General features: G+C 44.7%; 9 protein-coding genes across 9 annotated transcripts; 6 read left to right on the top strand and 3 right to left on the bottom strand.

The window, feature by feature from the left end:
• Nucleotides 1-355: 355 nt before the first annotated feature.
• On the top strand, nt 356-799 carry L199_004678 (uncharacterized protein; the record flags this gene model as incomplete). Its single annotated transcript, XM_064890403.1, has 1 exon — nt 356-799. The coding sequence occupies one exon, from the start codon at nt 356-358 to the stop codon at nt 797-799; it is 444 nt and encodes a 147-aa protein (XP_064746475.1).
• Nucleotides 800-1,088: 289 nt separating this feature from the next.
• L199_004677 (uncharacterized protein) lies at nt 1,089-1,806 on the bottom strand (the record flags this gene model as incomplete). The annotated part of the gene is made up of 3 exons (XM_064890402.1): nt 1,089-1,347; nt 1,419-1,703; nt 1,763-1,806. 3 exons carry the CDS (start codon nt 1,804-1,806, stop codon nt 1,089-1,091), a joined length of 588 nt encoding a protein of 195 aa, XP_064746474.1.
• Nucleotides 1,807-2,234: 428 nt separating this feature from the next.
• On the top strand, nt 2,235-3,586 carry L199_004676 (uncharacterized protein; the record flags this gene model as incomplete). Its single annotated transcript, XM_064890401.1, has 4 exons — nt 2,235-2,481; nt 2,663-2,817; nt 2,948-3,046; nt 3,164-3,586. The coding sequence occupies 4 exons, from the start codon at nt 2,235-2,237 to the stop codon at nt 3,584-3,586; spliced, it is 924 nt and encodes a 307-aa protein (XP_064746473.1).
• A 246-nt stretch (nt 3,587-3,832) lies between these two features.
• On the bottom strand, nt 3,833-4,681 carry L199_004675 (uncharacterized protein; the record flags this gene model as incomplete). Its single annotated transcript, XM_064890400.1, has 1 exon — nt 3,833-4,681. One exon carries the CDS (start codon nt 4,679-4,681, stop codon nt 3,833-3,835), a length of 849 nt encoding a protein of 282 aa, XP_064746472.1.
• Nucleotides 4,682-5,095: 414 nt separating this feature from the next.
• On the top strand, nt 5,096-10,599 carry L199_004674 (uncharacterized protein; the record flags this gene model as incomplete). The annotated part of the gene is made up of 15 exons (XM_064890399.1): nt 5,096-5,329; nt 5,387-5,495; nt 5,557-6,123; nt 6,193-6,485; nt 6,537-6,767; nt 6,841-7,035; nt 7,093-7,445; nt 7,502-8,402; nt 8,459-8,520; nt 8,590-8,719; nt 8,779-8,847; nt 8,908-9,801; nt 9,908-10,061; nt 10,144-10,360; nt 10,440-10,599. The coding sequence occupies 15 exons, from the start codon at nt 5,096-5,098 to the stop codon at nt 10,597-10,599; spliced, it is 4,569 nt and encodes a 1,522-aa protein (XP_064746471.1).
• Nucleotides 10,600-11,446: 847 nt separating this feature from the next.
• On the top strand, nt 11,447-12,854 carry L199_004673 (uncharacterized protein; the record flags this gene model as incomplete). Its single annotated transcript, XM_064890398.1, has 7 exons — nt 11,447-11,620; nt 11,701-11,847; nt 11,963-12,106; nt 12,193-12,279; nt 12,348-12,503; nt 12,573-12,673; nt 12,740-12,854. 7 exons carry the CDS (start codon nt 11,447-11,449, stop codon nt 12,852-12,854), a joined length of 924 nt encoding a protein of 307 aa, XP_064746470.1.
• Nucleotides 12,855-14,618: 1,764 nt separating this feature from the next.
• Nucleotides 14,619-15,830, top strand: L199_004672 (uncharacterized protein; the record flags this gene model as incomplete). The annotated part of the gene is made up of 7 exons (XM_064890397.1): nt 14,619-14,785; nt 14,939-14,969; nt 15,034-15,073; nt 15,150-15,232; nt 15,302-15,405; nt 15,473-15,590; nt 15,726-15,830. 7 exons carry the CDS (start codon nt 14,619-14,621, stop codon nt 15,828-15,830), a joined length of 648 nt encoding a protein of 215 aa, XP_064746469.1.
• A 162-nt stretch (nt 15,831-15,992) lies between these two features.
• L199_004671 (uncharacterized protein) lies at nt 15,993-19,158 on the bottom strand (the record flags this gene model as incomplete). Its single annotated transcript, XM_064890396.1, has 11 exons — nt 15,993-16,166; nt 16,242-17,013; nt 17,067-17,272; nt 17,331-17,363; nt 17,417-17,495; nt 17,552-17,662; nt 17,775-18,040; nt 18,114-18,232; nt 18,302-18,518; nt 18,580-18,761; nt 18,894-19,158. 11 exons carry the CDS (start codon nt 19,156-19,158, stop codon nt 15,993-15,995), a joined length of 2,424 nt encoding a protein of 807 aa, XP_064746468.1.
• A 399-nt stretch (nt 19,159-19,557) lies between these two features.
• Nucleotides 19,558-21,789, top strand: L199_004670 (asparagine-tRNA ligase; the record flags this gene model as incomplete). Its single annotated transcript, XM_064890395.1, has 6 exons — nt 19,558-19,681; nt 19,748-20,133; nt 20,209-20,535; nt 20,613-21,017; nt 21,128-21,622; nt 21,706-21,789. The coding sequence occupies 6 exons, from the start codon at nt 19,558-19,560 to the stop codon at nt 21,787-21,789; spliced, it is 1,821 nt and encodes a 606-aa protein (XP_064746467.1).
• Between the last annotated feature and the right edge of the window lie 57 nt (nt 21,790-21,846).

Genomic DNA, 21,846 nt, shown 5'->3' with positions numbered 1-21,846 from the left:
ATTCACCCGCTGAGATCCATTCTGGCGAAGCTCCTTTGGAACGAAGCCCCAAGCCGAAACTATGACTGACTTGGAAAGTTAACGCAATGCAACTTCTTATTTCCATTATGCTCTTACTCAGGGATATTCCGCCATCCGGTTGCAGTCTGAGCTTAAAACCTTTATACGAACTTGTCGGGTTATCACACTGTTCATAACGACGGCCGAAGTTTTCGGAACTTGATACTGTATCTATACAATCGTCTATCTTTTCATATATATATATAAGAGTGAACAAGACTTCATTCCCTCCTATCCTTATCCAATTCCCCGGAAGTCATTGACGATTCACTGATCCTCACTGTCAATCCAAAAAATGGCCTCTTCGACTACCTCCTTATCCCCATCCAGTGCGAGTCTACTCTCCCTCCTGAGAAATAAGAAATTCGACACTTCAAAGGCATACATCGACGAACGAACTTTTGACTTTGACGAAGCCACCATTGGCGCCGTTAGTCGAGCTAGTACATCCTTTCAAAAAGGATCTAGTGAGGCCAAATTATTGGGTAATATCGCTAGACAACATTCTTCGATCTTTACTTTACCGGACCAAGACCTGTACGATTTGAGAGGGAGCATCACTACGGCCACAGCCGAATCGAAAGTCCAGCCTTCATCTAGAACTGCAAGTATCGTTCCGTCCAAGGAGGATTTCCAAGCTGTTATAAAGTGTATTGATGCTTTGCTCTCTGGTTCTGTTGGTGGAGATCACAATTTGAGAATTAATGATGTTCCGACTACGGTGGGACCGACATTCTGATAAGGTGGAGCTTAACGATATCGTTCGCGTTTCTTTCCAGTAGTACACGGCCTTTAGTTAGCTACGCAGATCCACAAATGCGCATTCGCATCGAGCTAGCTCAGTGAGCTGTCATGAATGTTTGAGTAGAGAATGTAAAATCGTTAATTATATGCATTTCCAGTATTTCCAGTCCCAAGACTTCCAATGCTCAATCAATCACAATTATCCTGATTATAACAAATTCGCTTCGATTAATCGTGTTTGCTTGTTCAATCCTCTGATACATAAGTACACCTTGTATTGCTGGTTATTCATTCAAAACTTCAATAGAATATAGTGTAACTCTACCGTACTGATCTGAACTCTTCTCGAACTCCAATTTCAGTTCGGTTAGATAAGGTAGATCGTCTGATGTGTGTTTGTTTTTGATTATACCTTGACCATCTGGATGGGCCTTAACGGCACTTGAGTTAGCTTCGGCAGCTGTAATTTCTGTTGTTATTGTTGGACCGGATGAGGGGGGTTCTTCGGAAGTTGGTGATAAACCCGTGGGAGGGAAAGGGATTCTACACATAGAAAGATCGATCACATCAGTATAGATCGATATACGCGACAACCCCTTATATACCCAACTCACTCAAACACCTGTCTCTTATTCCTATCTTCCGGATAAACCTTCCCTCCCATCATCAACCCCAGTCCCACTCCACCCTCAGCGTCCTCCGATCGGGCCACCCACACGGATACAGAGGTGGAGACGAAACCACCCTGAAAAGTCAAGGCGAAGTGACTTGCTCGAATGGGGGTATCAAATGTGAGATGAACAGAGGAAGGGATGTTAGATGACCATGGTTGACCTTCGTCTGAGGCCGAGGGGTTTAGAAGATGTTTCTTTGATGATCCTGGTGCGGTAGATGAGACACTACAAACGGACCAAGTCAGTCTTTTTTAGAGGAAGTCAGGGATGGATAATCAGCTTACGAGACTTTTGTGTTCTTTGGATCGAGGACGTTGCGCAGAGACATGTTGTATGGCGCAGAGTGTTATGGACAGAGGGGACGAAGTGTATGTTATAATAATGATATCGAATAGAAGAGAAGTGAATAATGAATCGAGAGTAATGATTGTCTGATCGTTCTATATATATATATATACCCAGATCAGATCTACCACTGGTAATGTTTATTTGAAGCAGTTACGATATCACTGCTCTGGACATAAGTTATCGATCATGATGACATACTTCGGAAATCTCTAACAAGCAAATCACGTGATACTGGCACATTTCATTCTCCCACGGTAGCTCATCACTCTTTCCGACTGTCCTTTTGACTTTTTCGAGATGAGATGAGAGAAAAGTCAAACCGAAACCGAAACATCTGCAAAAGACCAACATAGACTCAACTCCTACCGACCTCTTTCTCATATCCAAACAGTCCTGACACACATCGCCATGTCTCGTCCCTCCACTTCTTTCCTCCGATCGGCTCTCGCCCAAACACCCTTGTCCCTTCCCCGTACAGCCCTGAATTTCCAAGCTCGAACACTGCTCAACGCAGCTTCTAGATCAGGTATAAATACTTCTTCCATCGATTATAGGATTTTAGAGGGTATCAACGATTTTTTGCCAAAGGAGAATTTCGATAGGTTGCAGGAATGGCAAGTGGGTTTGTGGAATAGACTACAAGGGGAAGTCAACAGTGAGTAATCAATGTCCTTTGCTTCAGATTCTCCCCTTACTACTTCTGTGACTACTACCATACTCGTACCACTGTCTACGTTCCCCTCCCACATGGATCCTCTCATAATGCACATTGGATATCTATTTCTCGATAAATGATTACTGTAGATTTGCTGAACTTACGTTTGTTTTATGATTAGATAACCCAGCACTTATTGAGACCAAGCAGAAATGGGATAAATACGGCTTAGACATGACGGACCTCATATCGTCAACAGCTAGGGATAAGAACTTGACTTTGGCTTATAACTATGCTGCTTTGTTGCTGAATAACAGCTTCTTCTTGGAAGGATTGGTCAGTCTATCTTCATCTCCGTTTACATACATCGCCGCGCGGTATCTTCAACCACATTCCCCGCAGAAGATGGGTTCTTCAGTTCGATTTGTCCATATGGATTTTGCTCATAGTACTTACATTTATGTAGTCCGCCGAAGGAAACCAGCAAGTACCATCGGAGTTTAAAGATCTGAAAGAGAAATTGGAAGGTTACGCGGAAGGTATCGTAGGTGGTGGATGGTTATGGGTGAGTCAACTCGCTCATCTTCATTTACCCTTCTATCTTCGTCGTGGTGATCAATCTTCCATTCTCCGCCAAACATCATGTACGTAACACTCGTGCTCACATGAAGATCTACTCCAGATCGTGCGATCTGGCGATGCCTCCAATAACCTCGATGTAATCCCCACATTCGCATCCGGTACACTACTAGTCACTCAACGATCTCAGCGAGGTCGGGAATCAAGTTTACCTCTATTTGCTGAACCACCCACATCAGGATCTACCGAACCCTCAACGTCCTCTTCTTCCGAAACTGCTCCTCCTGCACCATCTGCCGAATCGGAAGAAACTCAAGTGCCATTGAACAAGCGATCCACCCGATCTTTCACTTCTAGCTCCAACAGGATCCAGTACCCTACCCCATTAGCCGTGTTGAATTTGTACGAGCATGCCTACCTTTCGAACAAGTACGGTGTATGGTCCAAGAAGGATTACGTCAATGATTGGTGGAAGAATTTAGATTGGAGGAAAGTACAGAAGAGGAATGCGGAAGTTGCTGCGTAGGGATGGGTGATAGGTTACATACATAGATATTGCATGCATGGGTGATAGTGAACACAAGAGAGCGATGGTAAGGAAGTGAAGAGAATTAATAGCTGTCTGCTTGCCTGTTCTTCGTCTCCTTCCCTAAGGAAGCTTTGTATAGTTTGCAGGCATTCGCATAAAGCAATATTTTCTTTTTTTCTCTATACATCTATGTAATCTAATTCATATACAACATAGCCCTCCTTGTCTCGTGTAAGATGCCACTCACGTACTATACAACCCCTCCCTCCTTATATAATCCATGACTTCCTTCCCAACCAATTTCTCCACCTTCTCCCAATCACCACCACCAACCGCCTTTCTTACTATGGTACTACTAACTTCTTCCCAGCCTTCTTGACCTGTACCTAACAATCTCAATTTCCCCTTATCCACCCATTCTCTCACTCCATCCCTATTTAATATCTCATTTTCCATAGCTCTATCTTCTTCGTTTATCCCTCTTCGGGCAGATATCAAATACGCATTACTATCTCGGAAATACTCCTGGATCTTCCGGTTCATCTCGTTAGGAGGGTAAAATCGAGGATCGAAAAATCTAATTAATGTATCTGTTCCCACCAAGAAGCTCAAATCCACCTCGACATCCAAGTAAGGTAAGGTCGATAGGTAATTTCGTATGATTGATGCCTTACCTACGAAGGTAGGTTCATTTATCAGTCCCACTGCTATACTCTCTTTTGGATGAGTGTTGGATCGTAGAGAAGACAGGATAGACATCATTTCCACTCTCTGTTGAGGGATTGCATCGCCCGACTGTAGTGTTTTCTCAACGTTCCGAGCGGAGAACAAAAGAAGTCTGGATGTATAGCTTGGAGGGTCATTGGAAGGTGTGCAAGAGGAAGATGGCGGAGGGAAAGCGGAAAATGCGATTTGTTGATGAGCAATTGTAGGAGGATTGAACGACGAGTCTAGGACGGATAGATGTAACTTTGATGAAGATGCCTTAGGGGGTATAGGCCAATTAGGCGTGGAAGAGACGATGGCGAACGATCCAGGAGTCGAAGAGATACGGTGAACTGTCTCTTGGAGATTGAAAGAGGTAGAGGTCATTTTTCGAATTCGGATTGCTCGTGGAAGCATGTGTCGAATTAGGTCAGAGCGATATGGATATGGATATGGAATATACTGTTGAGACCTTGTTACATCCTCTTCCTTGCCCTTCTCACCTAAACCCAGTAACCTGAACACTTCTTAGGTACTGGATCGATATGACTATACTCGTAGTTACTGCAATGCACCAACTAGAGTCCTCACTCGACATGACAATCCATTGACCTCCTCCTTATGACGTTATATGGTCTCCCCATTTAAGCAGGGTTGGTGCCTGAATTGATACAGTATTATCAATTTTGAGATTTCAAGGTGAATTTTCGAAAATAGAAGTCCACCCAGCTCCTATCATCCATTTCATACTGTATAACATACCTAAAAGCCATAGGTTGAACCATACTGAGCTGTCTCACCATGGCCATCCAGAACAAGAAGAGGAACCAGCCTGATGGTGAATCATCCAATACGAAAAAGGCCAAGACGGGGGAGAGCAGCTCAGCACCTAGACCTGCACCTGCTTTCCTCTCGGCTTTGAAAGATGAAGAGACCGATTTCCCTCGAGGGGGAGGATCGAGCCTGACCCCCTTGGAGCTCAAGCAGACTAGAGCAGAGGGAATGAGGGAGGCTGAGGAAGAGGCTAGAGCCGAGGTGAGCTCAACGATACAAGCAAATGAATTGTACTAATCGACGACTGCAAAATTGCAGGCTGCTTCCAAGGGTAATCAACGAAAGAAGCAGATGAGTGATAGGCAGATCAAGAGGTTGAAGAAGAATGAAGTGAGGAAGAAAGAGAAGAATGATGAGGATACTATCCGTGAGCTGGGATCCTCGGACGATCGAGAACACGATCAGCTGATTAACTTGCTTGTATATAGGTGTCGAGGTATTGAACTACAAAAGACTCGTACCCGGTACCCATGTCCTTGCCAGAGTTCACACCGTCCTCCCACTACACCTCATCTTATCACTTCCCAACAACTTACTCGCCCATGTACCAATAACCGAAATCTCCGCTACACTCACCAACCTCCTTACAGCGGAAGAAGCTATGGCTCTAGATTTAGACAAAGAAGAAGATGATGAAGAAGAAGAAGAATCTGATTCGGAGTCATCTGCACCAGACTTGTCTCAACTGTTCTTCCCTGGACAGTACTTCCCCGCTAAGGTACTGAACGTATATCCTACAGCGAGTCAATCGTTTATCTCCCAATATCCTGTTACTGAAACTACGAGATTAGCAGCTAGGGTAGAAGTTACCTTGATACCTGAAAAAGTAGGAAGTGAGGTTTCGAAGAAAGATATCGAGAAGGGGTATTTATTAGTAGGAGAGGTCAAGAGTGAAGAGGATAAGGGCTACACAGTTGGAATTGGGTTGAATCCTGATGAAGGATCAGGGGTGGAGGGGTGGATAAGTAAAGAAGAAGTACAGAAACATGTACCGTGTAAGTGCAATTCTTTCGCGGATTACTGATTAGTGGTGTATGGTATTGATGGACCTTGTAACACCATAGCTCAATCCCTAATTCCCGGTCAACTCCTCCCTGTGACCGTATCGTCCCTCACTGCTGGTGGAAGAGTCGTACAACTATCCCTTGATCCCCTCGAGCTCACCCGAAGCACTACGAGCGAAGTTTCGACTGTAGGATCTCTGACTCCGGGACATCTCATAACAGCTTTGATCACTGCTGTCGTACCTTCAGGTCTAAATGTGAAAGTCTGTGGATTCTATGACGGTACGATCGATTTGGCCCATTTACCTCTAGGGGAAGATGATGTAGAAAGCAAATACAAGATCGGTAAAAAGGTAAGTGCCATGGGTAGATACGATGCGAATCAAGTTGACGGTCTGGAATAGGTTCGAGCTAGAATAATATACGATAATCTATCAACCACTCCACCCACCTTTGCTCTTTCAGCTCTCCCCCATGTAGTCGGCTTGACCAGTCCTACCAAGGAAGGAGAACAAATACCATTAGAACACGCTATACCAATCGGTAAATTGTATCCCAGTGTAAAGGTTGTACGGGTCATGCCAGATTGGGGAGTGATCTGTCGCACAAATGACGGACTGGATGGATTCTGTCATGTAAGTCGTATCTCCTGATCAGAGACTATCGATTTTAGGTGATAACTTACATCGTTGTTTAATACGAAAACAGATCAGTCACCTTTCTGAAGAACGTATATCGGTCTTGACAAACGGTACAGGTCAATACAAAGCTGGAACTCTACACCGAGCCAGAGTGATCGGTCATTCTCCTCTTGACGGTGTTGTTCTCCTGTCCTTCGAACAAAAGGTCCTTGACCAAGTATTCATGCAAGTCGGGGAACTACAGATAGGTCAGGTTCTCAAGGTAAGTCTAGCTGCCCATATGACTAGGCACGCAAGCAGCTAAAGATCACTTCAATAGGGTACCGTCCATCGTCTTGCCGAACGAATGCTCTTCATCTCCCTTTCTGGTTCAGTAGATGGTATTGTTTTCCCTAATCACTACGCCGATATCAAACTCAAACATCCCGAAAAACGATTCAAAGTAGGATCATCAGTGAAGGCTCGTGTATTCGCTATAGAACCAGCACGTAATAGAGTAGTATTGACTTTGAAGAAATCTTTGGTGGACTCGAGCGACAGTGTCCCTCAAGGATTCGCGGATGTCCAAGTTGGACAAGTCACTCCTGGTGTAATCGTTAAGATCATGGAAAAAGGGTGTATTGTGGATTTGTTTGGTGGAATTAAGGCCTTCATGCCATTATCCGAATCAAGGTTCGTTTTCTCACTGACTTTGGGATCGACGAAGATCTGATATCGCTGTGATTTAGTCAAACATTCGTCAAAAACCTCAATGATCTCTTCTACGTTGGCAAATCCGTTACGGTCCGAGTGCTCGATATCCAACCTGAGAACGAACGAATCGTGGTATCAGCCAAACAAGCAGTTCCTAATGCTGTTGCATCAGCAGCCGAGAAATTGCAAGTTGGTGATGCAGTATCAGGTAGCGTCTCGGCCATACACGAAGAACAGGTAGTTGTCAAACTTGACGATTCGGGTCTTACGTCGTTGTTATCTTTGAGTAATCTATCGAATCAACGACATATGGGTATCGACGAATTGCGATCGACTTTAAAGGTTGAAGATAAGATTGAAGATCTCGTGGTAGTTTCCAAGAATCCTGTATCGGGATTGATCATTGTAAATGTGAAGAAGACCGACACTCCTTCTACAAAGACTAAGACGAAAAAGGAAAAGCAAGAGAAGAAAGCGAAGAAAGAGGAAGAAGGGCCATCTGGAATATCGAAGAATGTCAAAGCCATCGATGAGATTAAGATTGGACAGATCTTATCTGGACATGTGACTGAACATACTGAAAGAGGAACGATGGTTCAACTACCCAATAAGATAAGGGGTAGGATACATCCTTTAGATGCTGTTGATGATCTGTCGACATTGGTGGATGGACATGCTCCCTACAATGTCAATCAGGAGATCAAAGTATACGTCTTAGCTGTAAACAAACAGAAAAGAGCTGTAGATCTCTCTTCGAGACCTTCCAGAATCACCCCCGGCGGTAAGGTGATCGATCAAGAATTGACTGATGTCAAGGGTCTGAAAGAAGGTCAGAGTGTTAGAGGGTTGGTAAAGAATATCGCAAGTCACGGTGTATTCGTCAGCCTGGGCAGGGAAGTTACTGCTAGAGTAATGATTAAAGAACTTTTCGATGAGGTATGTTCAGCTTCCGCTTTATCAGGATAACGAAGTAAGCTGATGACGGGAAATAGTTTGTTAAAGACTGGGAATCTAAATTTGAGATTGGTCAATTGGTAACTGGTAAAATCTTAAGGTATGTCAGCTATAATTGCGGTATACATGAGAGATAATCTAAGTTGACTTGATCTGTCTTGCGATGTAGCGTCGATGAGAAGAGGAACTCTGTAGAGATGACATTCCGAAAGAACCCTGCTAAATCAACGAAGAAAGTTGCCAAACTTGGTTTGAGCGATTTCGAAGAAGGTCAAAAAGTCGTGGCCGAAGTCAAGAAGGTGAGCTATTCGATATCCCCATCTTGAGTATGTGCAGCTGATGTGTGTTTGACGAGTAGGTCGAGGCGTATGGTATTTTCTTGAGGATCGAGGGAAGTGACGTGTCGGGATTATGTCATAAATCAGAGGTAAGCAAAATTCCTTCACAAACCTATTTGTATTTTGCTGAAGAGCTATATATTCGTTAGATCTCCGATAACAAGAAACAAGATGTTTCTCAAGCTCTCAAGTCGTTCAGAGAAGGCGATCAAGTGAAAGCGAAGATTCTCAGTATCGATAACGAGAAGAATAAGATCAACTTTGGTATCAAGGCTAGCTATTTCGGCGAAGAGTTTGGAGAGGCCCCAGATGAAGAGAATGAGGAGGAGGAGGAGGAGGATACTCAAGAAGACGAGGACGAGGATGAAGAAGCTGAAGGGGAGGATGAGGAGGATGTCTTAATGATAGGTAGCGATGAGGAAGAGGACGAAGACGAAGAAGACGAGCAAGAGGATGACGAAGATGACGAAGAAGCCGAGACCGTTCCAACCGCCAATTCATCATCTAAGAAAGCTCCCAAAACCAACACCACATCCGGGTTAGCTGTTGCAGGAGGTTTCGACTGGACAGGTGAAGGAGTCAAATCCGAAGAATCGGGATCTGATTCGGACGACTCAGACGAAGATGAAGACGTCGATGTACCTACTACCTCCGCCAAAGCCAAGGGGAAATCCAAGTCAAAGGGAGTAGAAGATTTGACCGCCACAGCACCTGATGCTCGACCAGAATCAATATCAGAATTCGAACGAGCCCTCTTGGCTTCCCCTAACTCTTCTTACCTTTGGATTCAATACATGTCATTCCACCTCCAGTTGCACGAAATTGAAAAAGCGCGAAAGATCGGTAGATTGGCTTTGGAAAAGATCAACTACAGAGAAGAAGATGAGAAGTTGAATATCTGGATGGCCCTAATCAATCTCGAATTGAGCTTCGGTACTGCCCAAACTGCAGAAGCTGTGTTTAAGGAAGCGAGTCAGTATAATGATTCGAGGAGCGTACATATTAGGTATGCCGAGGCGTTGATTGCAGCTGGAAAAGATGATGTGAGTATCGCTCCCCTTCGCACAGTGTTTTTCTGCTATAATGCAGATTACATAGAGTACAAAACATTTTCAATGCTAATATGGTTTTATATTATTTTATTTTCAGCTCGTTGAAGAGGTATTCAAGAAGATAGTGAAAAAGTTCTCCGCATATCCAGACTCGTGGACTCGATTCGCCGAATTTTACTTGAAGAAGGGAGATGTCGAAGATGCTAGGGCGTTATTACCTAGAGCCATGAAATCTTTAGATAAGTCTAAGCGTGAGTGTCAGCCTCCGTGGATTCATCGATGACTTGGGCGGAAAGAAAAGTGAGAGAAAGCTTAATGTTTATTTATCATCAGACGTTGAAACTATCGAAAAGATGTCGTTACTCGAATTCAAATATGGTGATTCTGAACGAGCCAAAACTCTCTTTGAGGGATTAGTCGATAGATTCCCTAAGAGATTGGATCTCTGGGGTGTATATATCGACCAATTGGCTAAAATTAATGATATACAGGGAGTGAGGGGTTTGGTCGATAGGGCTTTGAATCAGAAACTAACGAGTAAGAAGGCCAAGTGAGTACATCTTCTTGTACCCTACTGCAGGACTGGTGATGAAGATCAAGCAAACTGATATTTTGTCTTTGGATGACAGATTCCTGTTCAAAAAGCTTTTGACGATCGAGCAGAGGATAGGAGATGAGAAAGGTCAGGAGAAAGCTAAAGAAAGAGCTAAAGCATGGGTATTGGAGAATACCAAAGCTGATCCCGAGGAGGATGAGGACGAGGCAGAAGAGGACAGTGATGACGAGTAAACAATGTTCACCATGGCTCGATTACGATAGTCTTCATTTCGTTTTGCATTTACACAATTTTCAATACATCGTTTCAGTCTCTCTTGGTATGGATGTTCGGTACTTGCAATGCATAACAGCGTATTTATGACATGAAGAATATAGCTTTAGCACAAATTGCACCTCCCAGTACGACTCGATAGGACAATCATTTTGTACCCCAGGGTCCCTCATGAAACCCGATGTGGATCGAGTGTTGGGACTTTCAGATAAACGCAAGACATTGTTACAGTATCTGTCTCTCAAGGGCAAATCACACCCGAAAAGTAATCAATTCAGTAAATCTGCAGTCTAGATCATCTATGAGGTCATTGGATGATCCACACGGCTTGTTACATCTGCAGGTCTACAGTATCCCGGGTCGAGTTTTTAGCTTTAGAAATGTTCGATAACACAATTCATACATTCCCAATCTTGTGCACCAAGGGCGGATGGCAGAAAGACATCAAGGTGAGGTTGGAGCTGGCTACTCAAATGGGAAGACTGTGAGAATGAAGTTATTAGGTTCTAGATGAGTGGGTAGGCTTGCCATTTCGACTCGCATTCAATAATCATTCATCATGCTCAGCTCGATGTGCTTGAACTTTTCGATAAAATGGAGAGCCTTTCAAGGAGACTCTAAAGTAATCCTTGGTATCTGCCTTCTTCTTGCTTAGCTTCACTTTTCTGGGAGCTGTAATACCCGTACCCACTTCTATTCAGGTTCTCAGCTGGTCTGTGACCGCTTTTTTTATCTTCGACCCCGGCACTTGCAACCTTCAGCTCTCTTTCGACCGGTCATCTACATCGCCTATCGTACAGCGTCAACATGCCAGGCATTAAATCCTTTCTAGCTTCAACCTTCGGTCTCGTTTATTTCATAGGAAGCTCATTCGTGTCGGCAGCGACATATAGCAACGAGTTCGCAAGTTGTGTATCAACGACTTATGTACTAAGTACGAATCCTGCAAGTATTTCAACTGCCAACGCGGCTTCCTGTGCCGTAAGTCAATCATTTCTTTACTTTTGGTCTATCTGTAGGCGAGAAGCGATACTGATACTGACTGCGTGGTCTCTCATCAGAACTATTGCTACGGCACTAATACGGCATATAAGTACTCTGCATGGCAATCGACCACTCAAAGGTGTGGATGTGCAATCAACACTTTTGCAGCTAGTGCAACCGTCACTGGTAATTCGGGAGGTTGTGGCGCTAATTATGAAGTATGGGTATGTAAAAGCGAAATACCTACTACTGTCTAGTCGTCTTAAGCATCCACCCACATATTCAACTACCTATCTACCTTTCTACCTATCTGACATGAAATGAAACTCGTCATTATAGATCACCCATACGACATTCGATTTTTCATATTGTATTCAAAATTATGCTGTGGACACCAGCCGAGCACTCGTCCAATCGTCAACGACAGATTTTGCCTCGATATTCTCAACTTGTGCTGCTTATGGGAATATCGCTATCTACCCTGTAGGTCAATTCATCTACGAATATGACCGGTTTCTACCCCAGTTAGTAGCATCCTGGCTGACATGACATTTATGAACACATCCCAGACTACAACCAGTACTTACTTGTATTCATGTGGATTCGGCTACACACCAGTAGACCCAACTACTACCTGTGGACGAAATGTCAACCGTGTAAGTCAACATGGCACAAGTCGATGGAAGTTGACTGACCCAAGCCAACGTACATTCTATCCGGATAGATTTACTTCCATCCGGCAGACGCTACGGCTTCGGGGTTATCTCGCAGAGCGAGTGCAGCGAAACGTCGACTACCTGGACAAGAGCATGTCAAGTCGTTCTGGTGCCCTAAGAGCATGACGGCCTGTCAACTGGAGAATGACCCAGCAAGCTACGAGGTAAGTCATTTGACTTTCAGTCGGTGTTTTATGTAAACGAAGAGGACAAAATATGATATTCTGGTTTAGTGTATCGAAACTGAGAGCGATCTGGAATCATGTGGTGGATGTCTGCATGGGGCGTATAGTCCACCCGGTCATCTCAACTCCACCAGTACGATCGGTAAAGAGTGAGTATTACGAGCACCCACAGAAGGTGTTGTTACCATCGCTGATATCCAATATCCGCCTGATAGCTGTTCATCAATGTATGGTGTATCAATGGGTCATTCCTCCTGTATCGATGGACAATGTCAATTTGATTGCATGCGAGGCTGGAAGCACGCTGGTGACCAATGCGTCAAAGCTTAGACCGGCGATCAGGACAGTAACGGATAAATGATTTGCTTCTGATCGGAATATTTGGCGTTCGCAAGGACATTGTCAGTAGTTCATAATTCTAGCCAGAAGTATACGTAGTAAATCAATGCATAATCAGTATCAGACCATCCGGCTTGCCTTATTCGCTACCGAGGGTGACTGGTAGGCACAAGGTTCAATTATCATCAAATTGATGTTACAGAGTTTAGCGTTTCCTAAGGCCGTTGATCGGAGTATAGTCACCTCGTGCATGGGCACAAAAAGAGCTGCAGGGCGTCAGCTAGCCCCCTTGAAGTGTGAGTGTTCGTCTATTATCGCAGTCAGCACAGCGAGGGAAGCGAAAAGGCTTTATTCGGACACGAAGATCTCGACATGACATGATGTACAGTCAATAATATCAGCATAATCGTCTGATCTAGGGTGATGTTCGGTACCGACATCGACATGCCCAATCAATCGATTAACCTTGGGATCCAAAGATCTTCATAATCGATAAGTGGTATATATAATGGCCTATCTCAATACTGTACAATTTGCTCCATGTTGAACCGTTCATCAAGCAGCCCAGCTCCACATACAGACACTTGACTTGCCAGTCCTTTTGACCCATACTTCATACCTGATGTCTGCAGTTCCAATCAACATCGTCGACTTCGTTCCCAGATCTCAGAATGATATTCAAAACCATCTTCGAGTCCTGTATAACACTCCGGTCACCAACCCAGTCCAAGATGGTCCACGTCATCTAATTAATCATCAGATGAACATTCATATGACTTCGGTCCAGTCCGTCACTCGAAAGCCGGAGACGGATCAGCTCTTACAAGGATATATAAGATGTCCCGAGATCACTTTTGGCAAAACGGATGAAGATGGTAATCAGATCGTGAGAATTAAATATCAATTCAAACATGCTGAAGAAGGGGAAATTACACCAGAACAAATGAAAGGAGATAGACGCTTGAATAGCGTTTTCTTCTACAAGGATCAATACAGATCAGATAATTAAGGCCCAGTGCTTGAAAGGTACAATGAGATTAATATCGATGGATGGGAGATCTCTTGGGAAGCTGGTCTGAGGGCGAAGAATCTCAAAGACATGTACCATGGTACGTCAGGATCGTCATGGCTGGCAGATGCTGATCAATATGAACGAACCCCTTCTTCAGAGATCATGAAGCTGTTCATCTCATCCCTCAAGGATAGTACCACGTGTATCACAGAAAAGGTTGAGATGAAAAAAACCATCTCGGAGACTGCAAATCTGAATAACGATGTTCGACTAATTCATACTTTTACAGTCCTCGATGATGAGGGCAAGAAGCCTCATGATCTGCATAGTATTCATGGAGATGAGATCAACATTGATCATCTGATTTTGTCTATGTCTCATACTTTGTATCATCACTTGTTTTGAGGGGGAGAAGAAGTTTTAAAAGTCATTTTCGTCTTTTGCATTCGATCTATTCAAAGGTGGATATCGGTTCCTTATCTAATATGGAGGCGCCTTTACATGTAAGGTTGTTTGGCAAGTCCAGTTTTCATGGCTGTACACTGTGCTTATGAACCCTATTGGCCTCAAAGTCACCAGGGCCGTTAAATCATAAAATCAGACTCTTTGCCACTCGAACCCCCCAATTTGGATTTTGAGGATCCTCCTCCACTCTTACAGTCCACTCTCAAAATTAAGTCCTCCTTTTCCACTTCTGCTTTCTTCTCTTGCATCATGCCGATCCATCCAACCGCACTGTAACCATGTCCTGCTCTCATGACGCTCACGATCACGATCACGACCATGGTCATTCTCACGATGTTCCTCTTGACGTATCTCCCTTAGATTCCTTATACGGTCAGATAGATTTGCCCAATGTGACTGCTCTGAACGCCGAGGGAGGTGGTGAAGAAGGACAGAAGGTGATCAAGTGAGTACTCTTTGTGACCAACTACAGCTACTATATTCATACCTCTGCTGCTGCGTGGACCATATGGATACACTGTATGAGGTAGGATATATTGTGGGGCGAAGGCTCAGCTAACTACTGAAGGGCTTAGCTAACTACTGAATGGACTTGTAGGAGTTGGGATATGAAGGATGATGATACTCTGGTAAGCTTAACGTCTGAGATGGTCGTTCCCCAGGAAGCTTACGATAATACACTGGAACACATAGTGGTGCGAGAGCGAAGTCGATGACGAGTTGATCATCAAGAGTGAGTTCACCTAAATTCGTTCAGCGGATGCAGAAACCATGTCAATTGAATTAACCGTTGTTCATACTGTACGTAGTCCCATTCACCGCCTCCGTCTCTTTACGATCGATAACCTTGAGAGCTGGACCTTCAGGTAAAGTACCGAGCGAGATGAAGCTGGTGAGATGCCTGGCTGCCTTTCTACATCTTGGAAGATTCGGCAAAACTGATCCTTCTGACGATGTACAGTTCCGTGATAATCCCTCACTAGACTTCTCAGATGCCTCTCAATCGTCACCCACTCAATCTTTTGACGTGGTTGATGTCAAAGAAGGAGTGGAGTATCAAGTCAAGTGAGCTTTGTATATAATCAAATACGTATAGCACCAAGCTGATGTTTTTCTATCTCCTTCTTAACAGAGCAGCAAAATTCAATGGTCTTACGTCTCTGACGATTTATTTCCCAGGAAACAACTCGGATGGCGAAGAGGAGACTACTAGGATTTATTATATAGGTATGAGGGGGACGCATCAACCTGTATGTATGACTCCATTGTCTACCTTCCTTACCAGTACAAGTGAGGAAAGAGATCCCATGATCAATTTGGTGTATTTGAACAGTCAAAGTTATTTGGATCATGCTAATGCTTTGTGATTTACATGTGTCATATAGCTTCCAAATAGACCTGGGGTGATAGTCTACGAATCGTCAGCCAGACCGGCAGATCACAAGACGGAAGGTATAAATGAAGGTCAGACGTTCAGACCCGGTTTCTAAACATGGCATGTATCGTATAATTCAGATGGAATGACGTATCTTGCTCTTGATCTAACGATACATATAACATTATGACCGCAAAGTATTAAGATAGCTACAAGTCTCCTTATTGTCCCTCGACGCTGAGATCTCCCAACTGTACAGCTGTATGCCTCTAGATATCTATCGATTGACAACCTCATGCTCAGGTATTACCCCCGGTTCATCCACCAAACCTTGTCTCTGAGTTGCACCAGCAGATACGGATGCTCTGCGGATCTGTTCCTGTTTGATCTCACTCTCCACATTCTGCTTGATCTCCCCCAGATCATCTCCTCCGGCATGTTCCTTATCCGCCTACAGTGACAACATAATCAAGATCAATATGACTTCTTACTCACTCATTCTCAGTTTGAAGTTACTATAACTCACCTTCGCACCCATCTTCATCCACATACCCACTACACCACTCTGTTTTCCAGTTGGTTCATCCACTGACCTTCCCACCTGCCTCGCCAGATCCTCATCATATATCCCGGCCAGACTACATAAAGGCGGGGAATCACCTTGTAAGTCCCTCGTGAGATATCCATACTTCTCCGCTTGCTGTCTATCCCTGGATTTGATTTCTCTCCATTTCTTCAATTCTTTACTATACTTCTCGTCCCACTGTGCGCGTTTAGTCAACCATTTCTGTATAGCTCCACCTCCATGTATTTGACCTATATGTTCTCTCAATCTGGGATCGAGAGCAGGTACACTCTCTATAGGTTCGAAAGGCCTTATTCGTCCGTGGGTAGAAACCCTCTCTGAAACTATATTATTTGGACCGAATAATGGTTCTCTCCCTGAAACAGTCACTACACCTTTACTCGGACCTTGATCTTCCGCTGGTACACCTTCATCGCCATCTTGATATGTTGAAGTTGACTCGTCGGAATCCGAAGAAGCTTCAGATTCCAGATCGCCCAGATCTAGTTCTTCCCTGTTGGCTGCTGAGGCCGCGGTGTTCCCAATGATAGGCTGAGTGAGATCTATAGTGGAGGTAGCTCTACTGCCGGACAAGGAGGAAGCAGCGGTAGAAGTGTTATTCGTACTATTCTGTCGCGAGGCATGCTTGTCCCTTAAAGAATGATGCGATTTTTCATGATGCAATCTACGTTCCACAGCTTTTTGAGCAGCGGTAAATGCCCATATGTTGAAGCTTCTCTCAGCAATTAGTTAAAAAGATCCACACGATAAAGTTGGTGGACTCACTTCGCACATGCTCTATACATATACTTCGAACTTCTCGTCCAACTTAACGTAGGCACCACATGACAGCACCCTTCGTATATTTGCAGATGTACTTTGGTAGGTTTGTATTTATTCACCATCTTCGCTTGATCGGGATATTGAGATAGAGTGAGGGAACTTGGAGGGTATGTAGTGGGTGATGCTGCTTTATGAGCTAGATATATGATCTTTTGGCAACGTGTATCAGCTACTTTCCACCTCTGTTGCACCACGACCTGAACTCACCTCGTCTCGAAGAAGCTCGCCACCGCCGCCGACCTAGTGAGTAGCTCATCAACAGACCTAACATACCTCAATATCATTTGACTTACAATAAGCAAAGGACATAGACCTCCCAATGAGCCGAGATTCACCGGGGAAACAAGGGGATGCGTAAGTAGCTTGTTGGGACTGCAACGATCATCTTCATCAATATAAATGCTCAACAAAGCAACTACAACACTGACCAGTACATCTGTATCTGCTCATCGAAATGCTGTTGCCTTCCATCCGGCATTGTGATAGTGATACCATCACCGGTGAGAGGGGGCCAAGCGCAACTTGGTTTATAGTGGAATCTAAATTGTCTCGACAGATCAACTTCATTGCTTATATCGTCGATTGCTTGAGCTGATTGATATAGAGAACCGATGTAGAGATAGAGACGAGTCCGTACAGAGAGTAACTCACCCGGAAGACGGTATAAAATCTCCTCCATCCCATCCACCTATACTAGGCATACTATGGGTCAAGTCCACCCAGGGTGAAATCAGGCTCGCCCCAGCTGGCATTGGTAAACCCATCTCTCGAATCAACACAAGAAGCGATATCACCATCCCTCCACCAGCACTATCTCCCATGAGTATGATGTTAGTGGGTAAGATCGGCTCGTGAGCGCCGGCAGGTGGATCAATAAGGTAGAGATAGGATGCAAGGGAGTCCAAGAGACCGCATGGCTACAATATCCATATGTAATGGTAAGCTCTTCTGATCAAGCAGGCTTATCGGAGTCATGGATATCTGACTTACGAAAGGATACTGAGGTGCCAGTCTATAAGCTGGCGAGAAAGCTCTAGCCCCAGCTTTTCTAGCATGTCTCTGAACCTGATATCTATGTGTTTCAAGGGACGAGAAAAAGAATGCTCCGCCTGTCATCATGTGGAGGGTAGTGATCATCTATCAGTGTCACAGTAAGCATGGTGTAGCTGATGACTTACCATGGATATATAGTATGACCCTGTCGTCCAGTACGTCCGCACCAGTGTTGTCCTTCACACTGTCACTCCCCGCTGTCCCTGCTCTCTTGGGCAGATATTTCCAGTAGTCTCCGTATCCACCATTCTGCGCGGGAGTAGTTTGAGGCTGACCCGTTGACTGCGTTGAGCTAGATGGCGAGGTCGTCGTAGCTTTTCGTTTCAAATAGTCTTTTTGCATCTTACTCGAAGGCGATCAGCTAAACCTTGTCCACATGGTGGAGCCCAATGATGTAGCTCACTTCGATCCACTCTCCTTCCAGTGTCCTTCCTCTGACTCTCCACCACTTTTCTCCTCCTATTAACTTCAGTCCCCCTCCCTGCTCACCTTCCGGTCCATATGTCGATAAGTGCTTGGCCAGGATATCTTCGGCAGCTCGGAGTTTGATATCGGGTATAGTGACCGTTTCTCTTCTGACCCAATCTACGAAGGACAGGATGATCAGCGTCATCTAGTACATGATATGTAGTCTCTTGGTTGATATTCGATTGACCTGTGTTTCTCTCAAGTCGTCTCTCTGTCTACCTAGTACATATAAAAGATCTGACCACTCACGAGGTGTAGGCACCCACATCGCCGTGAAACCCTGTACCTCCTCCACCCCATGATGACTCGCGAATTCCAAAAATCTCCTGATCACCTTCAGACCTTCTTCGTAGCTAAGCTGATTCTCCGGTCCACCGCCTGGTCCACCTTCTTTCAGAGATTTCTTGGATTGCGATTTGCGTTTGTTCCTTGCGAACAGGTGAGAGAAGAAGGTGGAGATCACCGTTGGGGTGGTAGCGAGCGCTACGGAGGGGGTACCGAATCCTTGTGTCATCGTCTTGGATCCTGCATTCGTTGCATAGGCTATCGGTCTGCTAGATGATGGGATATAAGGTAGAGATAGAGATGTTCCTAACCATTCAATTGGCTTTTGTTGATCTTAATGGGAACTAACCAGTATGACGTTCGCTCTGTTACCCGATATGGGGTCTCCATGGTGATGGAATACATGACGTGGCAATTGTATCGTGTCCCTTATCTGTGTTATCACTATATTCTACTCTCTCAATAGATACGCTCGGTCCTTTGAGCGTAGATGAAACAACACCTCGAATGGAAATTTCGACTCGACCGAGTACAACATCTTCCTTTCTACCTCCCCCACTCGTCAACAAGCACACAAAAACCTCATAAGGATCTCGCAGGATCCGACTTGAGTACCTCCAACCCCATCATGGCCGATTCAACCCAACCAACAATCGCCGAACAAGCTCAGGACGTAGCTTCCAAGCTCGCCAACACCGTCACTGAGACGCTCAACTTGGGTGACAAGTCCAAAGACAATGTAGACAAATCCGGTGAGCTGCTCTTCTTCCGATAGATACACCATTTTCTTCAGCTTACCCTCTGTTCCATGCTTGTAGCCCTCCCCATCCTCTATATCGACGAGAAAGCAGGATCCGACAGTACAGGAACCGGTGCCGAACTCTCACCATTCGCTACTCCCCTTGCGGCATACCAATCTCTCAACCCCTCGCCAGAGAATGATGCGAATCCCACCATCGTTGCCAACCTGATGGTGAGGAAGGCGGATTCTGTCGAGCGAAACGAATGGGTCGAAATCTCCACTTCTGCCAAGAAGAAGTTGGTGAAGAACATTGGTGGATGGAGGAAATCGCAAGCCAAGTTAGCAGCTGAAGGTGACAGGTTGGCTAAAGATAAGGCTGATAAGGAGGAGAAGGAAAGGAAGAGGAGGGAAGAAGCTAAGAATGTTGTTCTGGTTGATGATCAGTCGAAGGAATCTAAGAAGGTATGTTCACCTTTTGACAATCCAGCTAATCCCGTAGATGTCTATATGAGCTGATATATCAGGGGATATGTGTAGACCAAAATATATGCTGTTCCTGAATTAGTTGGCTCAAGAGTCAGGATTCAAGGATGGGTACATCGATTCAGACCTCAAAAGACCAACTACTTCTTAGTCGTCCGGGACGGTACGGCGATGTTACAATGTGTCTTGACAGGAGATTGTATCAAGACTTTAGATGCTTTGGATCTGACCACGGAAAGTACGGTTGAATTGGTCGGTACAGTTGAGAAAGTCAAGGAAGGTCAGAAAGCCCCCGGAGGTGTAGAGTTGATGGTGGATTACTGGAAGATTATCGGTAGAGCTCCTGGAGGAATTGATGCGTTTGAGGGAAGATTACAACAGGTTGGTGCAATACCACTATTCACAAACGAAGTTTTCAGCTTACACGATCGACTCTTCTTGTCCACTTCGTTTCATAGGATACAGACGCCTCTATCAGAGCGGATCTTCGTCATTTAGAACTCCGTGGTGAGACCGCCACCTCCGTCATGCGAGTCCGAGCTTTGTTGTTACGAGCATTCCGAGATTCATTCTACAAACGACGAATTACCGAGGTCACTCCACCATGTATGGTCCAAACTTCCGTTGAGGGTGGATCGACATTGTTCGAATTTGATTATTATGGTGCACCAGCTTATCTCACTCAATCGAGTCAACTTTACCTCGAGACTGTCTTACCTTCCTTGGGAGACGTTTATTGTATTCAGGAGAGTTTCAGAGCCGAGAAGAGTTTGACCAGAAGACATTTATCTGAATATACCCACTTGGAAGCTGAGTTGGTGTTTATTCAATTCAAGGATCTCTTGGATCACCTTGAAGATATGGTGAGTGATCAGATCCCTTCAAACGAGTCTATACAGATATACAAACTATATTGTATTGGTTTACTATGGTTTGCTATTCTAATGGCTGATGTACCTTGTTATGCTTCCAGATCTGCGAAGTAGTCGATACCCTCCTTACCGACCCAGTCTCATCCGAAATCATCAAAACCCTCAACCCAGAATTCCAACCCCCTTCTAGACCATTCCTCCGTATGGATTACCGAGACGCGATCAAGTACCTCAACGAGCACGGTATTAAGAAAGAAGACGGATCAGATCACGTCGTAGGAGACGATATTGCTGAAGCTGCCGAAAGGAAAATGACCGATCAGATCAACCGACCCATAATGCTTATTCATTTCCCCAAACTGCTCAAGGCATTCTACATGCAACCTCTCGCGTCCGCTCCTGACTTTACTGAGTCGGTCGATGTTCTCATGCCTAATGTTGGAGAGGTAGTTGGTGGATCGATGAGAATTACGGATTACGATACCCTCATGGCTGCTTACAAACGTGAAGGTATTCCTTCGCAACCATACTATTGGTTCACGGATCAAAGGAAATATGGTACCACCGAACATGGTGGTTATGGTTTAGGTGTTGAGGTGAGTTATATTCAGCTAAATTTCCGCGCCTTGAGTCTTTAAAGGAAAAAGTTAGCTGATATTGTATTTTTTGACGGTAATAGCGATTCCTCGCTTGGTTACTCAACAGGTGGACTGTACGAGAATGTTCCCTTTACCCTAGATGGATGGGCAGAGCTACTCCTTAGGTTGGAAAGCTGAGTAGCTACAGATGGAAGGAGGTAAAGGGTAGGAATGATTTTGTT

This window comes from Kwoniella botswanensis, chromosome 1 (genome assembly GCF_036426115.1).
Source record: "Kwoniella botswanensis chromosome 1, complete sequence".
NCBI lineage: Eukaryota > Fungi > Basidiomycota > Tremellomycetes > Tremellales > Cryptococcaceae > Kwoniella > Kwoniella botswanensis.
This window is presented reverse-complemented; position numbering and strand designations above follow the sequence as displayed.